The sequence below is a fragment of the Elaeis guineensis genome, chromosome 2 (genome assembly GCF_000442705.2).
Source record: "Elaeis guineensis isolate ETL-2024a chromosome 2, EG11, whole genome shotgun sequence".
In the NCBI taxonomy this organism is placed as follows: domain Eukaryota; kingdom Viridiplantae; phylum Streptophyta; class Magnoliopsida; order Arecales; family Arecaceae; genus Elaeis; species Elaeis guineensis.
Genome location: NC_025994.2, coordinates 74,356,408 through 74,372,497, shown reverse-complemented (window position 1 = coordinate 74,372,497; position 16,090 = coordinate 74,356,408). Strand labels below are relative to the sequence as shown.

Genomic DNA, 16,090 nt, shown 5'->3' with positions numbered 1-16,090 from the left:
ACTATTGTGCTGTTCGCCTCTCTAAAGGTGTAAGCCACCATGAAGTAATCAAGGGAGTTCAACATCTGCCTATAGTCCAGGATGAGGGGGTGTGTACTATTATTCTCAGGGTTCATAGTTGACAGCAATTTAATAACAGTACTTCAGTTCCTCTCCAGGACAACTCTGGATTCTCTCAGGGTCACAATGGCATAGGTCAGTCCCTCCCATGCTCCACACAACTCGACCATTGGGACAGCAGTATTAGGTAACCGAGTTCCATCAGTTGCAAGGAAGGACCCTCTGTGGTCCTTAATAATGAAGGCCACTCCACTATAGGCCCCACTGTCATGTACATTGCTATCAAAGTTGATCTTGAGGAAGCAAGGAGATAGTGGCTCCCAAGAGAAGAATATTATCTGAAGGCATGCAAAATATGCGGTGAAAGAGCCACTGGTTCCTCTTGGTGTCAAAGAACCATCAGTAGCAGTGATTCTAAAAAATTCAGAGGTGTGGAGAGAAGCTTTCATCCAAATCGATATTTGGCATCTCGAGTTGCTCTAGGTGGCAGTGCTCACTCTAATAAATAAAGTTTTTAAAGTGCAGGAGGCTAAGTGATTTTAATGAAAAACTACATACACTATCAGAATATTGGCTGCTAATGATGTTGAGTTAGTTTTTGTGGATGGTGAGCCTTTTCCTTCCTAGTCCTTTTTTAATGGATTCTCTTCTTGGCATGTCCCTAGAGATCCGCCTATGTATATGTTTACATCGGGGTATGTCAACTCATTGTCAATGTTTTATTCGGTCATTATTTTTTGAGTCACAGAATACTTTGTTCATCCATTTTATTTGAAATATGCAACATCACTATGTTGCAGCTGCATATATGATGAAAAGAATAACCTTCACTTGCCTTGGCTCTGGCTAACTTTTTTTTGACTCCAAAGAGTTGTCATTTCATGTTTGTTTCTCAACCAAAAAAGTAAAATAAAAATAAAAGAAAAATTGTAATAAAAAATTGGGTTAATGATTAGGTTGTTTATGACTAGACCATTGGTTTCTTGGCCACCAATATGTTTTATGCCTTTCATATGTTTCAAATCCTTTTTTTTTTTTAATTCAAGCTGGTTGTCATTCACAAAATGGTGGTTATTTGGGAATGGTTAATGGGATTCAATCTTGATTTTGACAACATTTGTTTTGACAATCAGCTGTGAATATTTTTTACTTAGAAATGCTTGAAAACTTGGAGATGCTTGAAATTAAAATTTTTATTTTTTGGGTAAGAATTTATTCTTTATCTTTTGTTTGCATTGTATTTTTGTGCACAGGTTTCCCAACTGTCACTTGTTGGCTTTGTTGTTGGTTACCCTTTCAGTTTACAGGGTCAATCTAGTATAGAGGTACGTTATCTATTTTATGGCCATAGGGTTCCACTCATGTTCTTCTTATTACTATTTTCTGCTTTGCAATAGGCTGTGCAAGTGAAGCTTTTTGTGGAGGACCTTCGCAAAACAGGCAGACTGGATGGCTCGTATTTTACATACTGGAATGAAAATTATACCTCAAAGGTGACTTATGAAAATATTGTTTTTGTGGTGATTCTTCAAAGAAGGGAAGTTTTTTATATTGATGCTTGGTTGTTTCAGTGTGTACAAGCCCTGTTAGATCCTTTGAAACTACATCCAGTAGAGTCCAAGACAATCATAGACAAATTTGCTGCTGTTGGTATACTCCAGGTAATTTGTTCCTGCATGCAGTGTAGCTGTGCGGCCTGTGCCTCTTTGATTTTTTAATTGTAAATGCTTTAGTGATTGGCACTCCACTCAGTAGTATTTGTGGACCAGTACAGTCTAGCCTACTTGTGTGTCCTTGAATTATGTAATATTTGTTTGAGGTTTTCATTTTAGCTTGTTTTATTTTGACTCTTACCAAACTCTGCCAACACCACAGAGATAACCATATGCATTTATTAGACAAATATGCCGGATTTCTTTGAGACTGAATGGATAATTAAGCACAGTGGAGTATGATTGTAACCAGGATTTGGTTGGTGGATTGACAGGGATATCTTGACGACATGAATAGGAATTTGAAGTCAGAAGACATGCCTAAAGAATGATGCAATGGGTCAGAAGTGGATAGGAATGGTGGATGGAAAATTAGTAGTAAGTTGCATTAAAAACTTAGAATGTGTTGTAAGTTACATAAAGAACTTACAACATCTAATTTTAGTTCCGGCTGGACCTCTGCACATAACCCTATTTTGTTTGGTACAATTTACTAGATGGTTACGAATTCTGAACTTAACTGATTGCACCTATGCAGGGTCAGAATGGTCTTTGCGGCAAGACTTTTGAGATAACAGAAATCATCTTTCAGATGGATTTCATGTCCCAAAATTTTCAGAATAACAACCTTCGTGATCCCTTTATTTCTTGTTTCCACTGCCTTGTCTTCTATTAAGCTGATTTTTGCCCCTGTTTCAGATGGGAACGGATTTGGTGCCCTAGTGTCCCTCAAAGCTTTGAAGGATGTTGGTTTGTCAAAAGTCAATGCAGAGGAAAACCAGCGTTGCTGAATTTTCAAAACCCATGCTGAATGCCAAATGTGGCTCCAAATTTTGACCATCTGCTCATCGGCTATCGCATCTTCATTTTTCTTCTTTTCGTTTTTGGTTAAGCAATGGAGCACAATTTTTGGAAAGAAACATGACTAACGTATGATTGTTATGAAGGATTTGACAGGCTTCGTTGCAGGTTAATTATAAAGTTTGTGAATGCCTTCCGAGAAGCAAACCATGTTGATTGTAAACAACCCAAGGAAAACGCTTGATGCTCAGTTTCTTTCTGGAAGCCTGAGACCATTATTGGAATGCTCTCCCCCATGCAGAGGATATGCATAATATCTGTGGAATTCAATGTCAGAACTTGATGAAATTAAAACCGCTTATTTCCCCTATTGTGCCAGGTGTTTCTCTGAAATTGAGAGACCTACCACCGGATCATCTCTTCTCGGCTCCTTGTTGCTTTATTGTTCTCCCGAATCAAACTCCAAACTGGACATTTTATTTACCCAAACGTATCTAAGGGTATCGTATTTCATAAATATGTGTTCTGCAATTGAACGATCCCAATTCATCCTAAACTGTGTACTCCCTAGAGAATAAAGAACCAGGTTTAGCAACCAGAAGTGAGAAGTTTTTCTGTTTTATTTTGGACAGAAATATGGGATGTTGAATCAGGATATTACATCGGTCAACGTTCTCCCCCCCCCGCCCCTTTTTCATGTGGTTAAAAAATGTTCAACGCTAGCGCCTTTAAGGGCTTCCTTTTTCACACTGTTTTGCTTCTATTGCTTAGTTGTCCTTTGAAGTTTCATAAAGTAATCATGCATTATTCGGCATTGCTCCTAGGTTATCAAAAGCTTGATACCAATGCACAACCGCTCCCCATCTGCAAGCAAGATGAGCGGTAGGTTTTGTTGGTTTGAAGAAATTGTAAATTTCCATTGGCTTTGGATGTCATTTATCCAGCCTTGGAATTATGTAGATCAGTGATGAATTTAAAAGGAGCCAACATGCCTCTCAAGGTTAGTATCAACAACATTTTCATCTAAACTTAAATTTGTATTTCAAATACTGATTTTTTTTTTTTGTGAAAAGTTTATTTCAAATACTGATGACTTTTGTTGACAGCTAATATGACATTTCATTTTGCATTAGCATTACATTAATTGAGTTAAAAGATATAGTTTTAATAATATTGCAAGCCCCAGTTGATGTCATGTTGATAAAAAAGATATAACATTGGTCCAATTTAGGCTATTAAATAAAGTCGCCAATTAGAATCATCATAATGATTATCGTCATCATCAGTAAGTAGTGGAAGTTCTATTATTGCTGTACTATTACTACTATTATTAGATATTTGCGGAAAAAATCTAGTTACTTTTTCAATTTACAGATTCTTAGGGCCATGACAAAATTACTCTTGAGCCCTCTGCACAAAGTTCACCCTCTATGACATTGATTCAGATTGCACAAGCTCAGGAAGGAATTTGCTCAAATTTATGGTAAGCTGATTCTAGAATACATTTAGTATAATAAAAAAATTATATGGATTTTGCGTAAGTTTGTTGTCTTTACCGTTTTTATTTGCCGTACTCTAATAAGTCATAGCATTGATCGTTTGTTTTATATATTTATTATTGATAATTTTTTAATACATATTTTAACCTTTCTCGTTATGTAAATCTTGTCCAATGTTTGTGTAAAAGATACTATTATGAAATATACCAGCAAGATAGAAAATTCCAATCTGGAAGGGATAGGTGTATCTTTTCATTACTAACCCACTAATCCACAACACTGATCTAGGATGCACGAGTTTTTAGGGTTTATACGAAGTCGTGAATGATTGATTTTAAAATATAATTAATATAAGAGAAAACTTAGATGGTGATATGGTATTGTACGAACACAATGATATTGTACAATAAAATTCATTCAGCCCATGACTCTTATTAGATGTATCCATGAATTCTTCAAGATGTTCTAATGGGTTCCCCTCGAGCTAATCTAAAAGCCAAGCCAAGCAGGTTTGAAGTTGCCGACTTCCTAAATTGGCACCTTTCAATTCAGGTTAATCATTTCGGCTACTAATTAGAATTGAGTAACATCCTTTCTGTGAAAGAAGCAACTCAGTTCTTCCATCTCAAAGGTATGCATAATTATACCACATACTAGATTATTATAATACATCTGCAATTTGTTACAGCATAATTTCAAATTTATTAGGATACAATTCCAAAAGATTTAAGATCTAATTATAAATAGGTTTAAAAGCCCTTCGAAAAAGGGTAATAAAAAAATAGTCTTAAATAGGGGAGATCGTCTCTTTACTCTCTTTTTTTCCATTTTCACAAAAATTCCTCTATGACATAGGCATCACAAGGCTCGATGAAAGCTAATTTAGCGGGCTCTCAATTTTTTTTGCTATCTCATAGGTTCATAAAGATAGTCCTCCTTGACGTCTTAGAATCAGTGATAATAGATGGATCTTGTGCAAGTTTGTTAATATTGTTATACTCCAATAAATCATCATTGTTAATAATTTACCTGTATGTTTGCTATTGATCAATTTTATAAACTAGTTATCATATAAGGTATATTTTTTATTCTCATCTTTAATGAATTTTTGTATATCTTGTTCAAAAATTGCACAAATATTCGACATACTAACATGGTTAGGCAAAAATAATTAGGTGCTCCCATTAGCAAAGTGATGATAATTGAACCATCTATTTAATCTAAGGAAAAATGTTCAGATTCCTATAGAAAAAAAAAATAAAGAAAGAAAAAAATAGGAATGATAATTTTATCCATCCCATCACATATCTGATTCGATTTGATTCGAATGGAGTGGATTTTATTTGTCCTTAATGATTCTGAGATGGATATAAATATGGATAAAATCTGGATATAAAGGAAAAATAAATTATATATTAAAAAATTAATTTGATAATTTTATTTGACCCATTTCAAGACTCTATCCATCCTACCCCATCTCTCAAGCTAAATTCAAGATAGGGATGGCTAATGGCATACTTGATCCTACTTGATCCATATCCGAATCATTGTTATTTCTAGAAAGAATCAGTAGATTACTTTACAAAATAAGTTCATTAGAACAAATTCAGCTAATATTATCGAATAAAAATAATATCTCGCACATGATTCACCTCATAAATCGTCTTAATATAATACAACGAGATGCACGCAGCAGAGCGAAGGGACCTCACCTTTTGCAACCCGGCTCCCTTCTACTCCAATATGCAGCCGTTGGTTTAGATGAACCAGGAGTAGGACAAGCGCTGGACCGGAACCAATCCGAGCTAACCTAGACCTCCCGTTGCGCTCTGATTCTCTGAATTAACTCTGAACCCGTTGTCTGTCGCGTCTCTGAGCCAGACCGGAAGAGCTCATTCTCCTTCCCCACCCCCCACCCTCCCCTTCCCGGTCCCGCTCTTCCTCTTCTTTTCTCCTCGAAATTGAACTAAAAAACACCCTTCTTTGGCCCCCTTCTTTCCTCCTTGTCCGTCGTTCCCAACTCGTGATTCGGGAGAAACTCCACCTTCCTTTCCTTCTTTCTTCGAACCCTCGCTTTGGCTGTGTTCATCGAACCCGGGGCGGCCCTAACTGGGGGTTCCACCAATCCTGGTAAGTGTTTCTTGTATCTAGTTTTTAATTCTTGCTATTGTTCCTCTTCGGGTAAGATTTCCTCGGCAATACGGTTTCCAAGATTTAATTGGCCTAAGTGGTGGCTGAATTATTTCATTTAAATCCAGTGTTCTACTTTAAATTTCATTTCTTTGAATGTTTTTGGTCCAAGTCCCTTTTTTATGGATTAGAGCAAACGTATTAAGTGGTTTATGTTAATTTCGATAATAATTTAGAGCAATCGTTTGTTCTTTCTTATACTTTTAGGCGGGCAAGCTTCGAGGTTTTGCTATCTTTTTACCATTTTCTTTAAAAATTAGGGTCCAACATACTGAAGTGGGTTCGCTTCTTTCTTTTAGTTTTTGGTGCGGAAAGCTTCCATCACTCCCCCCCCTCCCTCCCTCGCTTTCGTTAGTACATTATTGTTTTTATTGAGGAATTTTTGCATTTCAGCTCTTTTTGGGGAGATGGTTAAAATTCCAAATAGAAGTGTCGCTGCACGAAGAATATTATGTTCTTAGTGGTGGCAGTTATTAATTGGATCAAACTGCATTTGGAGTCTTAAATTACATTTTTGATTTCCTCAGGTAAATTTGCTATTGTGCAGACGAGTACTATCTGTTCTCTCGGGGATTGATTATTCAATCCCATTGTGACTTGGTTCTATTCAGGCTTCTTCTTATCTGCTAATGGCAGCAATTGTCCTAATTTTGCCTTCGCAGTGTTTCAACAAGATCAAATTCCTTTCCAAAGATATCTACTATTTGCTAAAGAAATTTTAAAGAAATTTAGAAACTAATATAATTAGTTCTAGCACAGGTAATCATAATTTAAGCACAATCAGGTCCCTTTTTTTGGAATTTTTGCTTCATGTATAAAATCGTTCTAGATGCCACTGTGGAAATGATACATTCTTTCAAGTGCTAGATGTCACTGTCGAAGTATATCCCACTTATTAAGGTTATTTAAGCCATAAAACAGATGCCACTTCTGAGTTTATATTGATGCATTGGTCCATTTATTTTAATAACACCTGATCATAGTCAATTTGACTTGAGCTAACTTGTTTTTCCTAAATCATTGTCTTCCTTGGTGACTTGCCAATGCTTTTCTGAAGTGTGCTTGCTTACATGTTCAGAATGGAACACCCAAGAGTTGATCTTTCAAGAATTAAAGAGAAGAAATCTCCCTTTCTTTCTCTTTTATTCATGTTATCCTTGGTGCTTGAATATACATCATGTTATAGTCAATTTTCCTGGCATTTGTAGATTTTTCTAAACCAAATCCTTGTGTAGTCAATTTATGCTAAGGCTGAAGTAGGAATTCAATTTTCGTACAGTTTACAGATTTTTGAGATGATTATGCTATTAGTGAATAACTCATGAAAACATTTTTCTTCATGAATTTTAATTAACTGAAAAAGGGTCCTCTTATAGTTTAGGGGTCAATTTTCTGGTTTGGAATTTGTCATCCATTGATTGGGAGGAAAAAAATATATCTATATTTGCATGTATAAAAACTCGAATGTGTTTTGTGTAATGGTAATTCTTGATTGGTCTAGTGCTTATAACTTTATATCTTGAAACATGCTTACGTTGGAAGGTGGAGTAAAAGGGAAAAATAATCAAGATATCAATTTCCTTAGATTCTAGGAAGAATATAGCTGTAGGATTGGTATGTAATTCATTATCATTAGGCCGGGATGGGTATAGGTATAAATGAAGTTGTTGACAGATCTAGGAGGCAGAAAAGCTTTCTGTGATGCAGATTATGAACTTGAATAAAAAAATTGACGGGTTTAATGGAATTCACAACTTGAACTCGATTATTGGATGACAATTGCTAGAGCAATCATGGATATGGGAACAAAAAGAATTCAAGTTTCAGCAATATCAATTGATTTAGATGTTGCTGCTGGTTCCAGCTATTCTTCTCAAGTAGCTTCTTCTTCTTCTTCTGATTATTGCTGAACTCATTCAGAATTTAACATGTTTCATGGTATTCATTTTTGGTGCCCTATATTTTGCCAAGAAGACAACTATTACCTTCAAGGCTGTTTTGTAGCAACTGCGACAGCATTTCTGCATAGTTATTACCAATTTTCCCCTCTTTTTTCAGGATCCACTGAAAATGTAGAATTCAGTCTTTGTGAACATCGAAATATTACCACTCCTTTCAACAATTTATCTGCAAGCAGTGAGTTGAACATGGAAGTAGAGGATGATGAGGAAGAAGAGGATATAGACTTCAACCCCTTTCTGAAAGGGGAAACCCTGTCAGAAGCATCATCTGGTTTGAGTTCAGACAATGAAGGTCTAATTAGTAAGGTTGACAAAATTCTACAGAGGTCGCAACACAAGGATGCTACTACATCATCGAGGGCAAATATGGAGATAGTCTGTTGTAGCACAGATTCTGGAAATGAAGATGAGGAGACTGTGATGCAAACTAGACTTGCATCAGAAGATTCTTATGGAAAAGAGTCCATTTCAGAAAAACCAACCACAAGAGAACTAACTACTTCCACTGAGCAGGGAGGAGGTTTGACTTGTGATGGAGGATGCATTAAGGAACTGCTCTGTAGAGATGGAAGTGATGCTGCTGATTTGACAAAAGAAGAGTTTCTGGAGCAGACTACAGGTTCTTTAAATCCAAGAAATTTCCAGGATCCCATTGTCGAGATAGATGATGAGGATGCCATCTGCAAGCGCACGAGAGCTCACCATTCCCTTGCACATTATACACTTGAAGAACTTGAGGCATTCCTTCAGGAATCTGATGATGATGATGACATGCAAAATCCTGATGATGAAGAAGAATACCACAAGTTTCTTGCTGCTGTTCTGCTGGAAGGAGCTGATAATAAACAGACAGGACAGGAGCATGAAAATGTAGAGGAAGATGAAGAGAATGATGCTGACTTTGAGATTGAACTTGAGGAGGCACTAGAAAGTGATGTTGATGAAAGTACTGATAATAACAGAGGGTTGAGTGACAAGCAAGAAGAAGATAGACCAGAAACCAGACACAAGAAACGTCTAAGGGAGTCTGCCGAAAACAAAAACTATTCTTTGGGGCAGGCAAAGATGCCATTACGCACTATATTGCCATTTGTCTCAAATGCACAAGTAGCTCCTTTCCCACCCTCTGGGTGGCAGTTCTCCTCTCCTCAAAGCTTTACTCATTGCCCACCATCATTTTCTGGAGCTGACTTAGTTAATGGTTTTACATCTGAGCAAATAGGCCAGCTGTACTGCTTAATACATGAGCATGTTCAACTTCTTATTCAGGTCTTCTCTGTTTGTGTTCTTGATCCATCGCGTCAACAAGTTGCATTTCAGGTCCGAAAGATGATTATGGAGATGGTTGATAGACATGAAGAAGCATTAGCCTGTAGAAAAGTTCCTTATCCTCGCTCTTGCTTTCAGCCTTCAAATCTTTGTTCATCACTGCATGCTGATTTTCATCAAATTCCTGAATTTTCTAATTGGACACCTTTACTTGATAACCTGGTGCTATCAGTTCTTGATGTTGCTCCACTTCGGTTGGCTAAGAGTTACATGACTGATGTTTCAGAGGGTAAGTGATCAAATATACTTGTGTACATCTGTATAGCTTGTTCACAACTGGCATTTTAAATCTTTCATATAATTGATGATTGATTTGGCAGCTGTTCTGAGGTATAGACAAAATCATGTGCAAGATGCAACTGACAAAAGTCACTTGAAAAGAGTACCTCTTTTTCCACTGCCCATGTTTGCCTCTCATAGTGAAACAAATAATGATCACCTCGGGAGAGCTACTACCACGTCTTCAAAGACAGCTTCACCATCACCTGCTCAAGTACAGCCTAAAAAGTCATTGGCTGCTACACTTGTAGAAAGTACCATGAAGCAATCAGTTGCTCTTGTTCCACTGGATATTGCCAGATTAGCACAGAAGTTTTTTCCTCTGTTTAATTTAGCACTATTTCCTCATAAGCCTCCCATGCCGGCTGTTGCCAATCGTGTGCTTTTCACTGATGCTGAGGACAGGTGTGTTTGATTTCTTTCACTTGTGATGACATGTGTTAATGGAGTGGACTTTTCTTTTGCTTTCTATTTCTTTGCTGAAACTTTTATTTATATCATTATGCAGCTCCTGTGTAAGTTGTTTTTCATGTCTATGATAGTTTAAGAAACTATTAATTATTACTAATTACTTTGATAAGCTTAATATATTAAAATGTTTAGGTAGTTGTAGAAATGTTCAGATGCTTATCTACACTCTAGCTGCTAACTGAGGTATATCATGAAAGTTTGATTGCATTCTATGACCAAGAGAAGGGGTAAGTCGCAGTCCAATGTGAAATAGTAATGAAACAGTGATGGAGCTTCAACCTGTCTCACATAGTTGTTATCCATAAAGCTGCCAAATACCTGATGTATTGATTTGGAGGGGCAGTGTATGCATTGGATAAGCAGGGATTTTTTTTTTTTTGCTTTTCCTTTTCATATTGTCTTCATCCTTTTAATCAATGAGTTGTATGTAAGAACGATGTAGAACATGTAGAACACAATTCTAACCAAGAAGACATGCAGTAGATTTTGGAAACATCATGTGTTTATGCACGTGTTTGTTGGGGTGGTGAGGAATCATGGGTGAGAAATGGTAATCGTGTGCTAGCTAGGGTTTATGATGGGGACAAAGCCTAGACATGAACTAACTAATCCCCACCTTTTTTTTTGGTGGGGGGGGTGTGGGGGGGGGGGGTGCTGTGGGGATGCAATTTTGGCCGAAAATGGCATGTTTTCTAGTTTTGTTCTGCTAGTTTCATTTGAACCTGAGCAAATCTAGCATAGATGTTTTTCTTTAAAAAAATATTTGTTGTGTTGATGGGCTGACATCCTGCTTGGCCTGCTCAAGCCTGAAGCATTTTGGATGGGCCTAGGCCTAAATTTTAAGCCCAATGGGCTGGGCCAAGCTTGAAATATGAGCCTTCCTGTTACATGGACCAGACTCGAGTTTAGGTTAGCTCGGCTTGAGGGCAGCCCATCCTGGATTCTATATAAATATTTAGTCCATTCTCCGAACCCATAATCCCTTGTTTCAAATCCTTGACTTTTGCTCTCATAGGAGATGATGACGTCTAGGAAGTTGACTGATGGCAACCCCCTCGTCCCACCCGCCAACACACATATACAAAGAAAAAAAAGCTGCTGGTGGTGGAGGCGGCCTCAGCCATCGGTGGTGCAAAGCTCCCCTTCCACACTAGAAATTGGCCCCCACTGCTTTTGCCTGGACATGGTGGCAGAGATCTTGAAGTACAAGGGGAACATGGAGCTCCTCATCCACAAGCTCCCTTTCTAGTGCCGTACCCATGAGATCACCCCTCCACCTCCAAAGCTCTCTGCTGGCACCCTTTGAGAGGTCGATGAGGCCTACCTTGTTTTTCTTTTCGAGGACACCAACCTTTGCACCGTCCATGCCAAGCGTGTCACCATTATGCCCCAGGATATCCAACTTGGCCACCAGATCTATGTCGAGAGTCTTGATATCCTTCCCCAATTGATGCTGTGCCTCTTTCTATGTAATTTTCCCTTTTCTTTGCCTTCTGGGTTGCTTGGGATGTGAACTGGTGGTGATTTGTTTGTAGAAATGAAGCAAAGGAAGTGGATGTATGTTCTAAAATCTTAAAGAAATGGATGCTTTTTGTCAAAAAAAGAAAAGAAAAAAAACAAAAGAAAAGATAAATTCAGGAAGCCCGAGGCATAGCCTGAAGCTTGAAGCCCGAGTAAGTATCAAACTCGGGCCTTGAAAGTAGGGCTGAAGGCTAGGCCGTGCTAAGCCTGACCCTGGTAAATTTTAGTTATATCTTGGACTGAGCTGGGCAGGAACTCGGCCTAGCCTGCCTGTTGAACAGGTCTACTATCAATTGATGAGAGACCTAACAATTGATGGGCCGAGGCATCCAAAAGGACCCTTAATACACTACTTTAAAACTAAAGCATAAGTCACCATTATACATGGTAATGACTTTTTTCTTATATAAAATAAGATATGACATTCTGTAATTACATTCATTTAATTAAACAGTCAACAAGCTGTTTTTAAAAAAAAATGATAAAGAAATGTCTGAATTGAGCATGATGAAGTCAGTCACAACCAAGTATTCAAAAGCTTTAAAATTGTTGAATATTATAAATTATTGAACAGCTTACATTAAAGAAATAGATAATGTATATGTTTTTTGTAGAAAATATGGTGCAAAGTGTCGGTGCTTTAGGAAAAGACAGAGATATGAACCCGCCCATCACAAAACATCGAAATGTTATGTAGCAATTTTTTGTCCTTGTATTTCTCTTCATTCTTTCAAAATTTTAAATTCTTCTCCAGGTTTTATGATCCAAACTTTGAAACTTCAGTGAAATTGTTAGGACAGCCAAAACTTAAAACTGGACTTCAAAAGTCCCACCAAAACTGAAACTGAAACCATCTTCAAAGCTTGCTCCAAGGAGCTCTCTAAAGTTTATAGGGACTAGGAAGTGTGTTAGACCTGTAAAGTTCATGTGGACTTTGTAACGGTGGAAAGTGGATGATTTCATTAAGGGTGTTTTGGTCAGGCATGGCTTGCTGCATAGCAACTAGAAGGGAGTTGATATGCTAGAAGATATTTGGACAAATTTTGCTTCTTCTTTGTTTTTTTTTACAGGTGTTTCATTTGTGAAAAAGCAATATACAAATGAAACCAGTGCTTACAGCATGGGAATCCCATCATTCTTTTGACATGATGCTTTAAGAACAAGGGATGGGTGGCCCACTGCTTTTTAAGTGAGGTGACATGTTGGTCTACTAATTCTGACTTGATGACTGCCATCATGATGGTTTTTTGGAGGATGTGTGTTGGGTGGCCATTGGATGGAGCGATGCCCTTTCATAGGGTATGACTGTCAAGGGTGCTGCAGCATGATAATGAACTTGGTGGCAGAGATTTTCATGAGGATGTTCAGAATGATTATGCCTTTTTGCTGATGAAAGGAGAATGGGATTAGCTCTTATTGCCTGTATGTGCAGTTACTCCATTTCCCAGCACTATGAAGTGCTTTAATGTGGGTAGTAAGAGAGCTTTTAAAGAGACTGGATCTTAAAAACAACTATATGGTTAATCATGATGTTATCATGGAATGTTATTGGATTTGGGTAAGATGTTGGAGATTTTGCTATTTTGCATGAAACTGAGGGATAAGATCTACAACCAACAGCAAGATCAATAGGTGTTTCAGGTCAGTAATTATGCGAGTGTGTCGGGTTAGCTCAGTTGAGTGGTCATGCTATGGGTTGTTCATGAGTTTGAGATACTGGATCAGTGACATTGGTCTATTGGGACCTGCTTAGTGTTGGTAATCAATAACAGACCATAGCCAGCTCAAAGCACTAATGCCAGTAAGCTTGTTTATAGATATGAGCCTTTGAAAACAACTTATAACTAATTTATAGATGTTTATATAATTTAAACATTACTTATCCAAGAGGAGACCTATAAAAGAGTAAGCTTGTTATGTATGATATTAATTTACAGAGAAGAGGCTTAAGTTTTTACAGAAAACAGTACAATATGTCACTTGCCTCATTCGGTAAGGAATAAGTTAGTGGTTAAACCTTTACTGAAACATCTATCTGGATGTGCAAACCTGGTTTAATCATGTGAAAGATTAGGACATATAGATTCCATCTAGTTTCCTTCCCTACTTTGAAATGACCCACTTTCTTCACTTGCTTTTTTTTTTTGGTAAATTATAAGAATACTCTTTAAGTTTCGTCCAATTTCACTTACACCCCCTTGACTTTAAAAAGTATCCAACTAATCTTTCAGGTTTTTGAAATGTTCCAAAGTGGTTCTACCTTTTATCTGTGCTAACATAATGATATCACATGACCATCAAATGAAACCATCATTTTATAAAATGACCAAACAACCCTCATCCTTATCTCCCTCCTTTTTGATTTCTCCCCTTCTCTATCTCCATTGCCGACATCCCTCCTCCCTCCTTCTCCCTCCCTTTCCTCCTCATTTCCTTCTCCTCTGTGCTCCTCCAAGCCCATGATGAGCCTTTCCCCTCCACGGCGGTTCTCTTTACTTCCGTCCGTTTCTCGCCGGCGACCCCTCCTTTCTTTTTCTCTCCTTTCTTCTTACCCATTTCTCCTCCTCCAAGCCCATCCATAAGCCCTCCCTCTCTATAATGGCTCTCTCCACCTTCATCCATTCTTCATCAGTGACCCCTTCTTCCCCTTCCTCTTTCTCTTCATTCACTTCTCTTCCTCCTCCTCCAAGCTTGTACATGAGCCCTCTCCATCCATGGTGGCTCCCTCCACCTCTACCCCTTCTTCATCGACGATCCCTCCTTCCCCTCCTCTCCTTTTACACCCACTTTTCTTCCTCGTCCTCCTCCTCCAAGCTCGCCCACGAGCTCTTCTCCTCTACCTCCGTCCATTTATCTTTGGCGAGTCTTTCTCTCTCCCCCTTCTCCTCACCTACTTTTTCTCTTCCTCCAAGCCCGGCCATAACCCCTTCTCCTCTGTGGTGGCTCCCTCCACCTCCGCCTTTTCCTTGCCAAGGACCCCTCCTCCCTCCTTCCCGTCCTCCTTGTTCCTTTCTCCTCCTTCTCGTCTTCCTTCAAGTCCACCCATGAGCCCTCTCTCTCCACCTCTGCCTCTTCCTCGTTGGTGACCCCTCCTTCCCCGTCCCCTTCCTCCTCACTCCTCTTCCACCTCCTCCAATCCTGCATATGAGGCCTTCGACACTGCCCTCCCCTCTATACCGACCTCCGTGACGCCACCTCCCCCCTCCACGGTGGCTCTCTCCATCTCCACCCCTTCCTTTCCAGTGATCCCTTCTATATGAGCAAGGGCTATTTTCATCCATTGAAATAGAAAACCAATATCGTTTGTTGGTAAGTGAATAGCAGGACCACTTTGGAACATGTTGAAAACTTGAAGAACTAGTTTGACATTTTTTAAATTCGAGAGGCCATAAATAAAATTGGGCTAAAGTTGAGGGGATGTTCCTATAATTTTTCTTTTTTTTTTTTTTTGGAGGGGGAGGAGGGGGTGTGGCTAAACTTCACTTGCTTTGTTGGCAAAATGTAGCAGAAGATGGTCAGCAGAGCGGTAGTTTGCATGGTTTTAAATTCTAGTGGAACATCCCATGGGATGGGGGTATCATCCTAGGTGCCAGGATGGTGGCTCATCCTGTTCCATAGGAAAACCGAGACGTCGAGTTAAAACCTTGATAGATTGTTGGTTTGTACTGCACTAATTGAGATTATCTTCATGCAAAAAGTTAATACTACTAAAACCTTATTGTGATTTTGTAATGATCAAGTTGATTTAAAACAACAGTATTTTTTTCAGTCTACTCTTGAATTAGTGTAATGTCAATTCTTTCATAAGAAGGTTGACAGTAAATAAACAGATCATTGCATGAAGTGGTAGATTTCCAACCTGCAGTTTCATTTTCCCTTGGAAAGATGCCTGCTCAAGTCAAAAGGTTGCATGCAAGACTTAAAAAAAGTAGGGAAAGAAACTGCTAAAATACTACAGACAGAAATCTGTGCAGAATCTGATCCTCTCTTTGCACCATATTTTGATACCTAACCCAAATTTTAAATCTAGGCTGGCTCTTGAGGTCTTTTCAAATACCAGGGACTCCACTCACACGTCCTACATTGCTATAAAACTAATGTTCGAATTATTTCTAAGGAAAAATTTCGTGAACATTTAATGTTATCTTGGACTGGTCGTACGGGAACTTCCTAATCAAGTGACCTGATGCTTTAAGGGTATCTTTGGTTGCAAGGAAATCTGTGGAAAAGAAGAAAGGAAAATAGAATTTTCCCATGGAAAGGAAAA

General features: G+C 38.4%; 2 protein-coding genes across 12 annotated transcripts in view; both read left to right on the top strand.

The window, feature by feature from the left end:
• Positions 1 to 135: 135 nt before the first annotated feature.
• Positions 136 to 2,762, top strand: LOC105033507 (uncharacterized). The gene is made up of 7 exons (XM_073251865.1): positions 136 to 489; positions 586 to 667; positions 1,314 to 1,385; positions 1,458 to 1,553; positions 1,632 to 1,721; positions 2,048 to 2,150; positions 2,311 to 2,762. Exons 2-6 carry the CDS (start codon positions 665 to 667, stop codon positions 2,102 to 2,104), a joined length of 318 nt encoding a protein of 105 aa, XP_073107966.1. The 5' UTR covers positions 136 to 489; positions 586 to 664; the 3' UTR covers positions 2,105 to 2,150; positions 2,311 to 2,762.
• A 471-nt stretch (positions 2,763 to 3,233) lies between these two features.
• Positions 3,234 to 16,090, top strand: part of LOC105033506 (uncharacterized) — a 42,028-nt gene continuing 29,171 nt past the window's right edge. For 2 of the 11 annotated variants that reach the window (XM_010908351.4, XM_010908350.4), the window contains exons 1-3: positions 5,875 to 6,202; positions 8,321 to 9,781; positions 9,873 to 10,236. In XM_010908351.4, the coding sequence (XP_010906653.1) occupies positions 8,410 to 9,781; positions 9,873 to 10,236 (1,736 nt within the window). In that variant the 5' untranslated portion in view covers positions 5,875 to 6,202; positions 8,321 to 8,409. Of the gene's footprint in view, positions 3,574 to 3,947; positions 4,057 to 5,873; positions 6,203 to 8,320; positions 9,782 to 9,872; positions 10,237 to 16,090 lie in introns of those variants that run through there. The other 9 variants (XM_073251863.1, XM_010908348.3, XM_010908347.3 and 6 more) reach the window with 7 other exon arrangements.